This window comes from Dreissena polymorpha, chromosome 3, assembly GCF_020536995.1.
Source record: "Dreissena polymorpha isolate Duluth1 chromosome 3, UMN_Dpol_1.0, whole genome shotgun sequence".
Lineage (NCBI taxonomy): Eukaryota > Metazoa > Mollusca > Bivalvia > Myida > Dreissenidae > Dreissena > Dreissena polymorpha.
In genome coordinates this window covers 39,045,241-39,064,486 of record NC_068357.1, presented here as the reverse complement: position 1 = coordinate 39,064,486, position 19,246 = coordinate 39,045,241, and the positions used below count along the sequence as shown (strand labels likewise).

Here is a 19,246-nt window from a genome sequence, read left to right as displayed (position 1 = left end):
ACCACGATTGTTTATTAAGTGACCATGTCCGTTAACAAAAAGCCCATTATATCAATTATGTTTGGAATTCTTTCACACAAGCGGTCAATACACTTTGTTTAAATATTATAATATATAAAACTTAGTAAACCTCATCGTAAAGCAACACGAATTTTTTTATAATAACATATCTATGTTTGAACGAGTTTTTGTATGCAATAAGCGTTTTAATTGTAAACAAGGGACAAAACTGTCACAAAACCAGATTTTCTATTTGAAAATAAAAAGTTTGATAAAGGGAGACAATAAAAAATGTGCATTGCTACCCCCCTTGTGTATGATTCAATATATTTTTACTCGTGGCAATCTTGATTTCAATTTGAAAAAAAGTCTGATAAAGGGAGACCAACTCAAAATGTGCATTGTAACTGATTGTTCAAAGTTACCTCTTGTTTCAAAATCAATCTATTTTTAGTTGTGGCGACCTTGACCTTGGAGATATTGAAGTTATTCTTTCAAGCGATACACATCCAATGATGTTGAACAAATGTGCCAAATGATTTTAAAATCTCACAATGAATGACATAGTTATGGCCCGGACAAGCTCATTTATGGCAATTTTTGAACTTAGAACTCAAAGTGTGACCTTGACCTTGGAGATATCGACGTAATTCTTTCGCGCGACACACCGTCTAATGATGGTGAACAAATGTGCAAAATTATTTTAATTTCTTTCAATTAACGACAAAGTTATTGCCGGACAAGCTTGTTCCGCCCGCCCGCCAGCCCGCCAGTCCGCCAGCCCGCCCGCCCGCCAGCCCGCCGACATTCGCCAATCTAATAACCAGTTTTTTCCTTCGGAAAACCTGGTTAAAAAGCATGAGCTATTGAGTTTAAATGTATATTCACATTTTTGTATACAGAATATGCGCTAATGTTAAAATATACTCAATGCTTTAAGTGAAAAAATATGAACCATTCAGACCCTTAACTGTCTCAATAAATATTCTCCAAGCAAGGAGTTGGAATTCATCGGTCTTGCAATTCAGATCATTACTGGAATGATGAGAGAGATATAGTCAGTCGCCAACTGTTTATATCTAGTTAAAAGTTGCAGAACATTTATGTCCAGCAGATCCTGGCTGGCGCAACCCGTGCGCCCCCCCCCCCATTTTTATCTGGCCATAAATGAGCATGTACACAATGACTTAATTGCTGATTTTGTTTTCTGAACAAAGGGATTATGCGATCTCATGAAGTACAAACATATTATATTAATATGAACGGCATAATACAACATTTACTAGAAAAATAATTCAACTACAAATAATTCATTTCTCTTTTATAATTTAGGATTTAAAAGCTGCCTTTCAAAAGGCTCCTGGATGTTTTATGATTACGAATTTTGCAACATGGGCTGTTAAGAAGTCTTTTGCAATGATCTTTACAGTGCCGTTTCTGATTTTTAACAATTCTGCAAACTCCTGGAACAAGTGATGCCATATTGAAATTCGCGATAACTTCGGCGTCTAATTTATTATTTGTAGTAAACAGATGACAACAAAGGTTTTGTTCGAGATGATTTCGGATATTCGGAAAAAGCATTTCATTAGAATGTAATCGTACCGGTCGCTAATGTCTCGTCAACTTCGGAAAAGTCTCCTACAGGGGTTCTTAATGTTCTATATGTTCTATTAAGCTTGAGTTGTTAAATGACAGCAGAAAAATAAATTGATATAATAAGTCAACACGTTGAAGAGGCCTCGCTTGCTGATGATAGATAAAACATAAGCAAGTTTTAAATACAAAGTTATCCGAGGATATCCTAAGTCTAGTGGCGAGTTTCAGTTTATCTCATATGTTGTCATTTTGCAGCCTGTACGATCTGTATGGGTAGATAAAGAAAAACGAAGCTTGGCCTCGCGCTTCACGAAGATATTGAACAGATATTGATGGGTTCGATAAGAAAAGTTGCTGATGATTGATCGAAAAAGCCGAAATGTTCTTGAGGATTTTCACATCAGTGTCATATTCTTATCTCTGATAACAGCAATGGTACACCCAGTTTATTGTCACCGCAATTCATCATAAAAAAAAATAGACACAGTTTTTCACCGCCCCCCCCCAGTGTTAAATCCTCGAGCTGTTTTTCTGGAATAGATGACCGAAAGTGTATTCTTCTGTAACATTCTTCTAAAACAGGTATGAAACTTGTGAAAATTCTTCCCCAAATCGACGATGTAATATTGTTGCAAAAATATAACAGGAATTACACTCATACTTTGAATTGAAATTGCTAGCATACATATACGGTGTGATTATGTTACAAAGCAATAAAACTAACCACATGAGAGGATATTTAATAAAAGAATTTTAACTTCCTTACGTGCAAAGAATGTTGTTTATAAAACATATCGCTAAGTATACCACCAATAGTGTTGTTACATAAATAGACATGGCAAAAAAACTCTCAATACTGCAAAAATGGTCATGGGTGTGTCGTGTTTCTTGTGGAACTATTTAATATCTGATTAATGCCTAATTGGAATCAATGTGCGATTTTTACAACTTGATGTGTTTTTGCAATTAAGCAATAAAGTAAGTTTATTTGACAGTGCATAGTAGTGTTAACTTAATTTTGTTCACGAAGCATTAATTATATAACACATGCATGCCACTTTTTTCAACTAGAACAATAGACCAGTAAATAAACAAATGTTTTCAACCCACATAACATGGAAACAAGCATCCACACTCCTGATAAACACTGACAGTAATATGGTATATCGTGTACATTGTATTTTTAGCGAAGTAAAGTACGTTCACTATTATGTGTGAAAATAACATGTTTTCGTACTCAGGTGATTATTGAAAACACAAATTTCCTCGAAGCGAATGTTAATAACCTCCTCAAGTGATATTTGCATGTTTTTTTATTTTCTTCCAAAGACACAACATCGAATGACTGTGCCTGAAAATTCCATCCAGAATCTTGCATATCTAAAGCAATATTTCAGATTAGTGATATTCGATTACAACATATCCGCCGTATGTCTGGTTTGGTAAATAAGTAACCCATAAATCAATTATATGATAACTTGATAATGATGTTTACTACTATTTATTTCTGGTATATTCTTGCCATGCCAATTACTAACACAGAGAAGCTCTTGTTATATGTAATGACTTAATCAAATTTGGAGCAGTATCTTGTCCAATAAGAACACTTTACGATAATAGGTTTCCCACTTGCCACAAATCATAACATAATAAGAGGAGTGTATTCCATGTGTGGATGTTAAATCCTATCTCGTTACATTTAGTGAGTACATGATTGACGTATTATGGAGGTCGTACAAATATGAAGACCAAATTTCTGCTCAAATTTCGCTGCACAACGGCTTATGTAAACCTATGCTACTGTGGTGTAACTCGTTACCAAAGCACAACAACTCCGAACGACGACACAATAATACAATCCAAGACAAAGTATTTTATAAATTTAATAACAATTTAATTCTGTTTAGATATTTAAGTGATGTATTAAATTTTTAAACATAGTTTTCGAACAATACAATGTCATTATCTACACAACAATTAAGTTCCAATTTTATAAATTCAGCAATAAGTCTCAATGTTCAGATACAAGCTAACTTACGAAGGGCTGAACTGAAGTACATAAAACACGGCCCCTTTTTATACTAAAAAAGACGCTTACCTACGTTGCTTCTAAATATAATACTTTTGTTATCAACAACACATTATAATATCCTGTTATAAATTGTATCATATTATAACGTTGAAACTGAAATCTTCGTGTTCAAAGTCAAAACATATCTATACAACCTATGTCGATTTCCCAGTCATACTGTCGTCACTTATTGTGCATGAATGAATGTTTCGGTGACTTATACAGACACATAATAATAATAATAATAATAATAATAATAATAATAATAATAATAATAATAATAATAATAATAATAATGTTCCTTTACTTGAACATCATTCTCAAATACACAATACAAAAGTTGAAAAGGCATTTTATTAACATGAAATAGTTTTAAGTAAAATGAGAGTTATAGATAATCAAACTATTTGTGGGAACAGTTGTTTAGAGGTAAAACGCTGAGGTGCTGCTGCTGCTGCTGGATGATGATGATGATGATGATGATGATGATGATTATTATTATTATAATGAGGAGGAGGAGGTTTTGTGGGCTTATATAAAGTTCTACTTATATAATAAATTTCAATTTTACACAAGTTACAAGTTACACAAGTTACGGACAAAGAAAGCGATCAATGGTACCTTTTGACATACCATTATATCTACAATACAGTTTTCAAGTTCACATTTATTAAACGTTAAAGTAATACAAAAATTGTTATCCAATTATTTGATGATTATATAGATTGAAATTTTTTTATAGTTGCATGTTAAGTTTTCATAATTTATTTATTGGTGATGCACCAACTACAGTCATTATTGTCATTTATACATGACGTTGTACATCATAAATTTACATAATGGATTTTAGTGCGCATTTTACCATCTGCCTCATGTAGGTATTATATTCAAAATAATCTAAAAAATTACACTTACACTTAAGTAACTGCTGACAAGTTGTTGTTGTTTTGTCATCAACTACGCTCTGAGATGTATATGTGGATAATGAATTACTAAATCATATTTATAAAGTATAATTTGTCTTTAACAACTGAAATGTCAAACTTACCATAACATTTACCAAACGCAAATACTGTTAGTCTACCGACAATGAGAAACGTTGTATAAGTAAACATGTTTGTTTAATGCAGAAATAATTATAAATATTCACGACGAAAGTTTGTGCTTTTTCGTAATTTGAAATAAAAACAACAACAACAATAAAATGAATTCTATCATAACCATAAGTGTTAATTAAGATCACCCCATTTTCAATAGTAATTATCACAACAATTATTACTTACAACTACGTAAACATTAGTTGTTTTAATGTCATATGACCATACCATTTGTGTAGATTCACAGGTATTGTCAAATTTGACTCATTATAAGATTGTCATTTTAGAGTAGTAAGGATAACCTGGAAGAAATATTTATGTTCAAATGGGAAAACAACTGCCTTTTAATGTTTGAATGGCAAGTTTCTACTAGACGGAAACTGCCCTTGACATTGAACTTCCGGATCTCCGTACGGGATTCTTCTCACAATCGCCCATCAGAAATCTCCTGTACGCATTTCTAAAGTTGGTATCCATAAGCGTGTAAACGATAGGATTGCAACAGTACAACAACCAGGCAAACATCGTCGTCCATATGTGGTGAACGGGATATTTAAACTCTTTGTCCATAACGTTAACAACAAAATAGGGGAATGTTCCTATAAAGAATATTACAAATATACAAAGCATCATAGCTGATAGACGTAATGCTCTTGCTTGTGGTGTTGTACTACCCCAGCGACTCATACGTTTGAAACTTTTATAAGCTTTACATCCAATTCGAACATAGCAATATACAATAAACAGACACGGAACTATAAATCCTGCTGTTACCATGACTACCCTGTTGCTTTGATCGGCGCTTTTATCAAACGTGCAACTCAATATTGATGGTTGGAAATGGAATGCACCCCAAATCCGGAAAGTCGGTGGAATGGTGAACACCATTGGTAACAACCAGCATATTACCAAGGTTATTACGAGCTGTCTGGTTTCAGACATGTATCGGTACGTGTTAATATATACCACATTTAAAAATCGGTACAACGCAATGGCTGCTAGCGTCACCATAATTTCACCGGTCAGCGTATAACGTATCCCTCCTGCCGCCGAGCAGAATTCTTGAGAAATATTGGTCGAATGACGATGGAATATTACGGCTTGCAATGATAAGATCAGAGAACAATATAGAAATCCGGCAAAACTCAAACTTCCTACAAGGATGCAGTTTACACTGTAACGAAGACTGGAAAATATGATTGTCAAAACGGTTATAAGGTTTCCTAAGCATCCGATAAAACACAAAATTATGACGATGGCTTCCATGGCTATCAGCGAAGGCTGTTTATCGCACCACCACTCCTTGCAACCGATACTGCTGTTGACAACAATGGACTCACGTTGCCCCATATTACTTGTCTGAATAGACATACTTATTGGTGGTATCTCTGAATTTCAGAATTAATATTCTGGGACGTAAGATATTCCCCTTAGTTTGCGCAAGTTCACTTCTCTCTTTATGACAGCACAGTTGTGAATTGTTAATAACGATACAACACAAACATTTCAATATGAGTAATAAAGGTTTTGTTTCGCATGGTATAATTGCAAATGTTCAAGCATAGTGTGATGCTAACACATCCGACCATATGTTCAGGTTTTCATCAGGAAAGTGATCTGTCATTCAGTTTGAAGCCCTTTTTCCACAGTTTTACGATGTGAACATTTCAATGAGTCGTAAATCTACCGAAATAAACGCAATAACAAAACAGCTGCGATACCTTCGCCTTCAAACATGCTTAATTATTGGGAATTTTCCAAAATTATTGAATCTTTACGAGCATTATTGGCGAGGATTATAGATCTGGGTATTTGGCAAGTAGCATCAAACTGGCATAATTGTAAACATTGTTGTTTTTATTCCTGAACTATTTTGTAATGTTCGAGCAATTGTATAGTTACTCTATGTTTCGGTACTTTTCTTCATCCACATCAAGTATCAAGTTTTTACTAACGTTTACTTTTGTCTGCAGGTATCGTTTTAGGGATCACATCAATGTCAGCATTAATCACATGCCTATTTTTATCTTGTAGTTATCCAGGGTCTGTGATGTTCCCAGTGCCAGATGCTGCTTTGTTTATATTTATGTTTGTCAGTAATACATTTCCTTTGAATTCAAAAAGTATCGCCGAAGGAAGTCTGGACCACGCGTTACGGGATACTGAACACACGTCCTTGGGGGATTCCTGTCTTAGGCAATTTCGAGGCAAGGTACTCGGTCTGCCACAATCTGTAACAGACAAAAGCCGTCTCTGCATAACGTGAATGAAATATTTATGTTCAATTAATAGTTCAGTTTAAGCCTCTTATAATGTGAATATAAGTAATTGAAAAGGTGCGAACCCATTTATTAAAACACCGACAACAGCTGATTAATTAACACCCTAGCCAGCAGAATGTGCCATCTAACCACCCCTAAATGAATTAACATATTAATAAATATGGCGCATGTGAATCAGTTAACATGCGGTTGGTAAGTGATGTGAATAATCATAAACTATGAATATATAAATTAACATAAGAAGCATGTGTAACCTATCACCTCATCTGCACTTTGTAAGATATGTAAGCCGTTCAAAATTCACATCACACCTGGAATATAAAACACGGGATCTGCTGAGTGTTTCGTATGTCTGCGAGTTTGAGAAACTGAACAGTCACGAGAGATTATTCGGAGATGACATTTTACATGCATTTAAAAACAAAATAACTTTATGCTCGCGTGATGCAATGTATTAAATAATTGTTCGTATATATTTCATTTACGTATATAAAATGCTAAGTATTTGAATATCATTTTCCCGAAAAGCATATTTTTTGCCAGTTCCGCATTGTAATTTGATTCGAATACATATAAACTCAAATATAAATTGTCATAACGTTTGTAAGAAATGTCCCACTAAATCCACCTTTATTTATCTTATAATACGGCGTTCTGGAATACATTACAGGCACGTGTGTCTGCTTCAACATATTGCAAACATGGGTGTGGTTTCTTCTACCACAGAATGAAATACACAATATTTTAAAACAAAATATCCGATCGTTTATAAACGTATTTAAGAAAAAAAATAACACTAATTAATAAATGTTTATCAATTTAAGCATAGACATGTATTAATTAATTAATTTTTTCTATTGTATTTATAAAAATAAGCTGGAATTTAAGCGCAAATAGGGCTGTTTGTCTCACCAGCTAAATAAAATGTGAACCCAATTTATGCACTCTTTACAAGTGTTTTGAAATCATGGACGCATATGCGATGGCGTTAAAGTACTATCTCCTAATTGATATGATTTAGTTGTACATGAAATGATACCCAAGTGTAATGATTTGTATCATTTAAGATCAATAGGAATTTGATTTTCCTTCTGGAAACTGTAAGGTATTTTTTCAATGAAAGCACAAATATTTTTTAATTACAGAATCTTTGGTTTAATAGTATGCATTATTTAAGAAATAGAAAACCTCACTGAGGGCCCTATGGCAGAATAGTGACAAGCCAGGCAGCCCAAAATAGTATATGGACAAAAGCCGAAGGCTGAGGTCCATATACTATTTGGGGCTGCCTGGCTGGACACTATTCTGCCATTGGGCCTGAAGTGAGGTTTTCTATTTCTTATATTATACCGAGCATTTTTGTGCAGATAAATGTCAATAGAAATAAAAATTAATAACACAATATAAATTCCAAAAATATTTTTCAGTTACTATTAAGTGCGCGAGTTTTCTCCCTGCGAAAGTTGGACACGAAAACATTCGCTTCTTTATACAAAATTCATTTTAATTGTAAAGCATTTCACATATTGAGATACATCTTATATAGAGGTAACTGCTTATATCACAGAAAACATGTTGCAAAACATTGATCCCAAAGAAAGCATTTAATTTTTGTTATTTTTAAGATGATATTTATAATAAAAAACACACACTCGTGACCTGCTAAATGAATCGTTACTTTTAAGAATATTGCTGAGCGCGAGTTGTCTCTCTGCAAAGATTGGACTCGGAAAAAATCGCTTCTTTATACACAATTCATTTTTGTTGTAAAGAATTTCAGTTATTAGGATACATTTTATAAAAAAAAATATCTGCTTTTATTACAGACAACATGTTTCTAACATTGATAGTAAATATAGCATTTAATTTTTGTATTTTTCAAGATGTGATTAATAATAAAATACACACGCTTGTGACCTGCCAAATAATGAATCGTGCTTTTACCCTAATATATAAAGCAGAAATCTTTTAGTTTTAAAACTTGCATAAATGTTACAAATAATCATTCTTGCGGGCTCTATTACATGCGCGCGCATCTTTACAGGGCACTATTCAAAATAGCGCCCGCTGACTATTGCGCGCGCATCTTTACAGGGCACTATTCAAAATAACGGACCTGTGAAGTTAATATACGCAAAGAAGAAACAAATGTATGTAAGGTATAATATATTTGCATATATTATGTATAAAATATTGGTTTAGTTTAGAAGAGGCTCGATACAAATGCGTAGATTTCACGAACAATTCATCGGTCGATCCTCTTCATCACTATTCCTTGTTTAAAGCGAGATTATACGATTTGTACATGTGTTGAATTGTAATATATTAATACAATTATGTTATAATAACACACAATATGCAAGAAAAATTATACATTTAAGACGAATTTCATAAAATGCAGCAAATACAAATTAGCGCCTCGAGCCGATTGTGACGAAGATAATTCGTACACATTTTCCTACGATAACCTATGCATTCGTCTTTTTAGTAAATGTTCGTATGTCGTATGAATCGATATCACTGCAGGAATTTCAAATGAACCGTTAAACTAAATTTAGATTCACATCGTACATGCATAATATACATGCTGGCAAATTTGGCTGTACAGCCCTTTTTTATTTCAGACTTAAATATCTGGCTTATTTAGCATTTTTCGACACATGTTCTTCTTAACTTTAATTTTAGTTTATATTGAAATATATGTATAATAAGTTTTTTACACATTTTTATTAATTAATAAATATTTGACAAGGTCGTATATACCCGCTTTAAAGTAGCATAATATGCCAACACAATCGAGCGTTCAATACCACCATTGTGTTTTAAGTGACAATGTCCGATAACAGGAAGCTCAAAGTAACAATTATGTTAGGAATGCGGTCACACAAACGGTCAATAATGACGAGAATAAACACTTAACCATGTTTGCTATTTATACATATTACGTGCGTACATGTTGGTTTAAGTTCATAACATATAAAACTAAGTCTTGCTAACCTGTTCATGTCAGTTAACTAACAAGTACAAGTTAACACCACACAAAACGTCATTTTAATACGATACACTCGCTTTTTACTTCAAACATATTTAGATATAGAAAAAACTGTGCGTGGTATATTCCGAAGGACTTTATTTATCTTTTTTGAATATGTTTCGAAATCAGACATTAATATTCAAAATCACTGTGCTACCTCATGAATTTCTGAGCAAACAATAAGGGAGCTTTCGATACGGTAAAAATACATTACAATTCAAACGTATTATTCAAAAGGAGATATCGGATTTCGAGCCAAATGCCAATCTTAACATAAATAATTAAAAACCCGATCATTATACAAGCATTTCGTATTTTCCAAAGTGTAAATACTATTGTTTAAAATAAACACAACTATAAATGTATTGGATTGCCAAACGTTTCTGTACTAAACTATTGTATTCCAATATTTGATTTTTAACATTTTTCTACGGTTATAAAAGTGGTCCATTATTTGGTATGTTCTAGTACTTGTCGATGTAAATCAAAATCTAATAAGATGTAGGATGTTTATTATTGAAAATATTAGTTTTGCACGAGTTTTGTATGCAACGTAGCAATTTATTTTTAACGAACCATGAGCTACACAAGATATTTATAACATTAAAAATATAATTAGCAATTAATTGCCGAAAACTTTGATCCAATTACATATTATCCACTGTAACTGTAAATGAACCTTGTTTTAATAAAAAAAACTATGCTTATGTTTAATACATTAAATGTAATTAAGCGACAAATAAGTTCCATTTCAGACTCATGAAGTCCTATGACACAATTATACATGGCACAAAATACCTTTGTCTAGAAATAATATCCGAGCACGGTAGTACAATTCAGCGGTCTTACAAGCAAGACCATTACTAGAGTTATAAAAGAGAAATATTCAGTCGCCTATATCTATAGTTATAAGTAACAAAATGTTTATGTACATCAGAGTTCAAGACCTTTAGACAAGACTAATGATCGAACGCATACACACGAGCGGATCGTCGCTGGCGCACCTGATACGCTCATCTCCCACACACTAAGTACCTGGCCTTACATATGTGAGCATGAAAACAAGAGGAATTAACTGCTGACTTATTCAACAAAAACAACATTTAGTCAGCAGTAAAGATTATGCTATTTAGTTGCCTACACATTACTAAAGGTACATAAACTAGTATTGCTTAAAGCGGGCCCAGATGGGTAAATAGGAGAGCATTTGTCGTCTGCTGTAAACATAAAGTTTATGCTTATCTATATACATCCACATTAATATTTGTTTATTTATTTGTGTATGTATGAATGCATGTATGTATTGGTTTTCCTTAGTTTGCAGTTTAAACATATTTCAGTCATTGCCAAGACCACATTCTCAATCAAGTCTCAAGAAATCACTATTATTTATGAATAAAGGCCTTAAAACTTGCTTTCCACTAAGCGCTTGAATGTTCCGTGATAACGAATATAGCAACACGACCGGTTTATACGTTTTTGCAACAATTTGAAACAGTGATTTTAACCATTCTGAAATCGGTCGTTCGAGTGCAAGATTTATGGTAGGCTCATGGTGGATAAAGCATAAACAAGCTTTGCAAAAAGTTGTCCGAAGAAACCCTTGATCACCAGCGATGGGTTCCAGTTAGTTTCCGATACACATCTTCTGGGAGATTTCTGCTGCCATGTTGCTACTTTACGGATCTTTAAGAGTAGATAAAAGATCAAAAAGCTTGACCGCAGGCTTCCCGGAGTTATTTAGAAGATATCGATGGGTTTCGGAACGATACGAATAGCTGATGATGATTACTAAAAAAATGAAATCCTTTTGAATATTTTCACATCATTGTCAAATTCTTATCTCTGCCAAAGCCAGTGTACATCTACTATATTATCATCGCCATTACATCATTCAAAATAAATAGCAAAAAAGTGTGCTTGATAATTTTCAAAGTTAAGCACCGCATCCTAATGTAAAATGCTTGAGCCGCCCCTGATACGTCGATTCGCAAACAATATCGGTAGAAAAGAAACCGTGAACCGTATTGTTAGTACTGTTTTTTCTGGAAGGAATTGCTGAAAGTGTATTACATTCTTCAAGAATAGGCATGAAACGTGTAAAAATGATAGCCCAACTCGACGATGTGTTTGATGTTGCACAAATAGTGTATATCAGACAGACAGACAGACAGACAGAGAGACAGACAGACAGACAGACATTTTATTTGACTTGCACAATGTACATCGTCAACAACACATGTGGTTGGTATTGATATATGATATATGTGAACATGTATATGCGCAGAAAACAAGTGTCAACAAACATGAATATTTACAAAACAAATATATACAGAAGTACAGAGGGTGAACAATTTGAAAATTAATTTATACGATTTAACAAATTCAATCTAATACTCAAAGATTCCTTAACAAATAAACAAAGTTTTATTATTTCAGACCTATATCATTGGTGACACTCTTGCTAGCAATTGAAATTGCTGGCTGAAATATACGGTATCAAATATCATAACAGTCTTTAATAAATACACTGATTGTTACAAAGTAACAAATCTTATAATATGTTAGTGTTTTTATTAAATCATTTTAACTTCCTTAGTTACAAACGATGTGTTTATTAAAGCATATCGGTTAGTAAACCACCGTATATTGTTATAACATAATATACATGATAAACAAACTATCAATACTGATAATTAATGGGCATGGAGATGTCGTGTTTCTTGTGAAACTATTAAATACCTATAAAAAATGCCCGATCGAAATCAGTGTGCGTTGTGTTCCACTTTTATGCTTTTTGCAATATTTACATTTACGAATGGTAGTTTGAAAGTGCATTGTGATTAAGCGAATGAAGTTTGAACTGACATTTGTTCACTTGGCAGTTAATATATTACACACGCATGTAATGTTTATCATATTGAACAATATACCAGTAATATAAATATTGTGTTCAACCAAAATGAAATAGATACAAAAATCCACACTACTGATAAACACTCACAATAATAATTGTATATCGTGTACATTGTATTTTGAGCGAAGTAAAGGCCGTTCACTGTAATGTACACTGTATTCACTGTAAACAAAATTATCCCTCCAAGCGAATGTCAATTACCCTCATCAAATTATATTTGCATTTTTGTGATTTCCTACCAAATGCAAAATACCAAATGTTGGTGACAGAATATTGTATATCTAAACAAATATTAAAAACTTCTAATATTCGAATAAAATACATTCGTCGTGTGTCTGATGTTGACTACTGTTTATTACTGGTAAATTCTCAACGTGGCAATTAACAACATAGACACGCTCTTGTGATATGTTATAAGTTAAACGAATCTGGGGCAATATGTAGTCGAATTATAACACTTAATGTCTCTCCCACTTGCAACAGATCATACAATAATAAGAAGATTGTATGCCATGGGTTGATACTTAATCCGTAGCTCGTAACATTAAGTGAGTAAATGATTGACGTATAAAAGAGGTCTTGCGAATATAAAGACCAAATATGTTCCCAGACGGTGGTCCACAATGGCTTATATAAACCAATGCTACAGTTATACGTTGTATCAGAATAATTTCAATTACAGATAAATGTTTATATGTATGTTTTTATATTTGTTGTACTTGATATACACTTTGATAACATTGTTTCTGTATGCGCAAGTACAGTTTAACTTTTGATAAAAACAAAAATAATTATATCAGAATTTTGTGTTTATTTGAATATTATAATAATGTCCACACATATTTCATGCATTGTACTCTATTGTTTAAGGAACTTAATAAAATTTGAAACAAAGTTAAGGTTAATTAAGTTTATGTAATTGTTTTTATGAATTGCAATTCTCTTCATTGTTATCTACACACTCATAAAGTTTAAATTTGAAATCGGGCAGCGTATCTGAGATAGAGCCTCGAAAAGTTCCATCATACAACAACAACAAAGGGCAATGACTCTTATTTAAGAAAGTGATGGTTATAGTTCTTAAGCATGTCACTTCTCCTAACTAATATCAATACACCCATGAAGTTTCATGTAAACGTCTCACATGGTATCTGAGGTATAGCCCTGAAAATAGGCATCATACACAACTAACAAAGGGCAATAACGCTTATTAAAGAAAGTGTAGGGTTATGGTTCGCATGGCACTTCTCCTCATTGATATGTATACACCTATGAAGTTTCATGTTGATATCTGATATAGTTTCTGAGATATAGCTTTAAAAAGTTTAGTAACAAACTGAGAGACGGTCTAACGGACGGACGGACGGACGGACAAGCCCTATTCTATAGCCCTTTGCCTTTGGCGGAGGATAACAAAACTCGAATTGGGTACATGTAAACGCGCGCACTTATATTAAACATGGAATTTTCGTTTTAAAACAAACATCAGTTCACATAAACAAAAATCATTTAAACAATCATACAAAAGGAACCAACTATGTTTCAAGTTGCTTGCTAGTACAGGTGAATTTTAATTTTATGTGTATTTTATTGCAACAAACGAACTACGATATTCAATTAATCAATATTGCATTAAGGTCATTGGTATTCAAATCAAATCTGTATTCTCCCAGGTTTTTAGTAATAATTGCCAAATTAATTATTCTTTTGGAATACCAGAAATTCGCTTGGAAATTGAAATACACACTGCGCCTGACAACAATGTATATTCATTAGTGTGCAGTTAACAACTGAAAGGATTTACCTGATTCATTTAATTAAAATTATTGACGTGCGTATATTCATTTACCAGAATGGCATTTAATTGATAACCTATCGAATGTTCTGTAAATAAAAAATACAATAAATTAATTTCCCACTCACGTAACCGTTCTTTGATTTATGTCAAATCAAACAAGTTGTAGTACGGTTTATTCCAGTTCTATTTTTTACATTTATTTGCAAGCAAGTTATATAACAAATACCAATTTTAAATATACTCTCGCAACCAAAATAATAGGGACTATGTGAAAATCTAAACCTCCAAATGTTGTAGTATAATAGTAGTACAGAAAGGCAATATGCAACCATATAAGAACACAGATCTGATTTAAAAACGTCGGAGAAATAAACACCGGGATCCACTGACATATAAGATCATATAACTTATGAAATAAAAACATGGTTTGTTTAGCTGCAACTAGTCCGTAAGATAAATGGTGGAATATCCAGAAAATAAATGTAGTTGTCCTACAAAATGTAAATTAAATGCAAATAAAAAACATACACAAATATTCAGCATACCAATATATTTCTACGACCTTATTTAATACATAATATTTCAATGTGTCAAGCTGCACATTATCGTGCCATTAAACAAATAACTAAACAGCGTCAACACAATGCGACCAGAACAGTTTTGTTTGTCTACTTTTAAGGAGCGAAAGTGCTTTCGGGTTTATAAAATCGATGTCAACAAAGTATGTAATCGGGGCGGTGGGATTCAAATAACGTCTTTTTATATATTTATATTATATATTATCATGATAACAAATTCGTTATCCATGTTAATGGCCATAATTAAAAAAGCACATTGTCTCCATGGGCCGTTATCATAAGTGTATCTTAAATCGTTTGGTAGAAAAGTAACATCCTGTTTGAAACAAAATCGCCGACTTTACACTCTTTAGATATTACGTGGGGATTATACTTTGAGTGGTTCTTTAGAAAACATCTTAAGTGGTTGTCATGAACATATATTGGACAGTTGTAGAAAATGACTGTGAGGCATACTGAAACCGAACAAAACAACTGCAGCAGCACTGCAGCATACGTTTACAATATGTTGGAGTGGGTAGGTACGCAAGTACACGGCTGTTGTTGCATTGGTTTCGTAAGTAAAGAATTGGTTTACTATAATATGGTATGAAGTGAATAAGAAATTGTATCATTTAAATTTCCCATTAGAATGTCTTTAGTGAACAGTTTAATTTTGTGTTTTTTTTTTAATTTGATATTTGTTTTAGAGTACAGAGTATACAAAGCAAATGGTACCTGAAGCGTGAACAATCTTGACAAAATTAATACTTATTTGGAAAAATGTCTTATTAAGAAAAAAAGCATACAACAGTGAGAGTTAATCGTATTGATTTACAGGTAAAAGATATTGACATCCGATCCACACGTGTATTCAGAATACATTACGCTGATAGGTTTTCACAACAACAGTCGCCATGTTTCAGATTGCCGCAAAGTGGAATAGTAATGATATTACTGTATATCACTTCTTCTTTGGTTACAGTACAACGATCCGAAACTCAATTATTAATGAGGAGCACGCTCTGCGTTCCCGGTGATTTATGTTTTTGTGCGCAGATATACTTACTTATTGTCATTAAATCCGTCTGTGAACATTTACTGCCGACAGAGATAAACAAACATGGACATAACTTGTGTATGAAAAAACGATTAACGAAAAGAAGTTTAGCCGACCTTCTTGCCAATTGTTAGAGAGTTAGCGGAAAGAAATACCCTTTCTTTCGCTTAATGCCACGCAAATAGATAAATAGTTTAATTATTTTAAGTTGTAATGTATGGTTATGTATGTTAAGACGGTAATAACGTTTTTGTAATCGCGTATATTAACAATTATTTAGATTGTCATCCCAAAACATACTAAACAGTTAATGCTTAACATTATGGGATTGTTGTTATTTACATTCTATTAAATAAAAAAGTTTAAAAAATCAAAATTTCAGCTGCAGAATTATCAAAAATATATTATTATGCAACGCCGAAAGGTAAAAACCTTAGGTATGGCTGAATAAAATGATACTAAAACTAAGAGTATTTTATATGTGAATGTGCATGTGTTTAGTCTAATGTAAGTTTAATAACATGTATGTAATTACTGTTTTAATTTTCTAACCGTTGTTCGTCTCCAACTAATGATTGTAGAAGCCAGATTTTGTATTTCTTGTTAATTTTCCATTCATTATTGATCAATTTATTCATATTTCTCTTTTTGTATATTTTAAATAAATGATGCACGCTTTCTTGAAATAAATATTACTTGCATATTAATTTTCTCAATTTTCTCTCTACGCTTGTTTACATTTTAACGAAATAAGCGAAACACAAAATGATAAATGTATATAAACTGGTCGTATGAAAAAATATAATATATAATATATATAATATATATATATGAAAACCCTGAAAACTCTATGAGAGTTGAAAAATATTCGGTCTGACGACCGAAGGCTAGCTATGGTTGAATAAAGAATAAATGGTGTTATTGTTAAAACATGCATTCAACATACACTTAAATAATATGCGATGCAATAATTTGGTATTGAACAATGTACAAACCACGTTCTGGTGGCACATTTAATATAACACATTAAATTGGTTGCGAACTAAATGTACCGAATCTAGGCAAAGTAATTTCATGAGATTTAAATGACCTTCAAATGTTGTACATTTAATATCGCTTTGACTGTGGTTTTCACAGCATTTCTAAAATATAAGAAAAAGAGTAATTTAAACAAAATAAAGTAATAAATAATTAATTCTCACTTACGTTTTACGTAAAAATCCTCCTTTCATTAGTACCATACGAACTGTGTATTTTTGAACCATCCACACCGCGAATATCTATCAAATACTATCACTTCATTTCAGAAGTATTGTTTTCCTGACTTCGTCCAACATAAGTTATTTTAATGCGTAGGAAGAACCCACTTTTATCTTTCGTAGTTAAGTACTTGTTATCAGGATATTATTATCTGATGATATTTCATAATGTTAAAAAAATTTGGAGTGTCGTATATAGCTATCATTAAACCCATCGAAGCGTTTCCAAAAGTATATATCCCCGTCACCGAGTGTCAGGTTAAGACTGGGCGCAGTTTACGTGTCGTAAACATGGTGGTGTGAATGATCATATTCGTGGGGATTTGTCAGTTGTCATTTATATTAGTCTACATATTAAATGTAACTTTAGCTCCCTGCTTTTCCTTAATGACGTGGGTGTGGCCTTTTGCGAAATGAATTCGTTTTTAGATTTCTTATCCGGAAATCAGACGAAAATTGTATGTAAGGTCAATAATTATATCAAATTTATTTGAGTTTGTTTTAAAACATGTCATTTGTTATCTTGGTTGTCATAATGGTTGAATAACAATAACCAGTGAAAGTGAATGCATAATTCTGAAAAAAATATTCAGCATATAAACACATAAAACACCATATATAAATAAATATATATATATATATATATATATATATATATATATATATATATATATATATATATTTGAAAAAAAAACTCGGCTTTTTAAATAAATACATATAAAACCCGATATATAGATGATGATGATGATGACGACGACGACGAAGACGACGACGGTGACGGTGATGGTGACGGTGATGATGATGATGATGATGATGATGATGATGATGATGATGATGATGATGATCATGATCATGATGATCATGATGATCATGATGATGATGATCATGATGATGATGATGATCATGATGATGAGGACGACGACGACGACGATGACGGTGACGATGATGATGATGATGATGATGATGATGATGATGATGATGATGATGATGATGATGATGATGATGATGATGATGATGATGATGATTATGATAAGGAGGAGGAGGTGATGGACGACGACGACGACGAGGTGGTGGATGACGACGACGAGGTGGTGGTGGACGACGACGAGAAGGCCGACGACGACGAGGAGGAGGACGGCGACGACGAGGAAGACGACGATGGGGATAGATCCAATTATTTGATGAATATGTAGTTTGATGTTTTTTATAGTTACATGCTAAATTTACATTATTCATTTTATACTGTGCGCATCCCAACTACACTTAAACTTATCATGTATAAAAGTGCAAATCAAAACTACATGTTTTGCCTATTGCCTCTATTTGGCTGTTTTGATTAATATGAATTGAACATAATGAATTTACAGAATGGATTTTAGTGCGCAGTTTACCATCGTCCTCATGTAGGTATTATATAAAAATAATCTGAAAACTTCTAAAAAATGTAAGGTTTTTTTTGCATTTATTTGACTTCAGTTATAAGAAAACAAGTTTTGTTTGATTCAAAGTAGTGAAATGCTGTTTATTGGAATAACTTAATACAGGTACCATCTTATGTATTTATAAAAAAGA

The 19,246-nt window shown here is 32.7% G+C and overlaps 1 protein-coding gene across 1 annotated transcript; it reads right to left on the bottom strand.

Annotated features, from left to right (window-relative positions):
• Positions 1-3,570: 3,570 nt before the first annotated feature.
• LOC127873767 (G-protein coupled receptor moody-like) lies at positions 3,571-17,744 on the bottom strand. The gene is made up of 2 exons (XM_052417739.1): positions 17,622-17,744; positions 3,571-6,998 (listed from the first exon to the last, which is right to left on the bottom strand). Exon 2 carries the CDS (start codon positions 6,136-6,138, stop codon positions 5,137-5,139), a length of 1,002 nt encoding a protein of 333 aa, XP_052273699.1. The 5' UTR covers positions 6,139-6,998; positions 17,622-17,744; the 3' UTR covers positions 3,571-5,136.
• Positions 17,745-19,246: the final 1,502 nt, after the last annotated feature.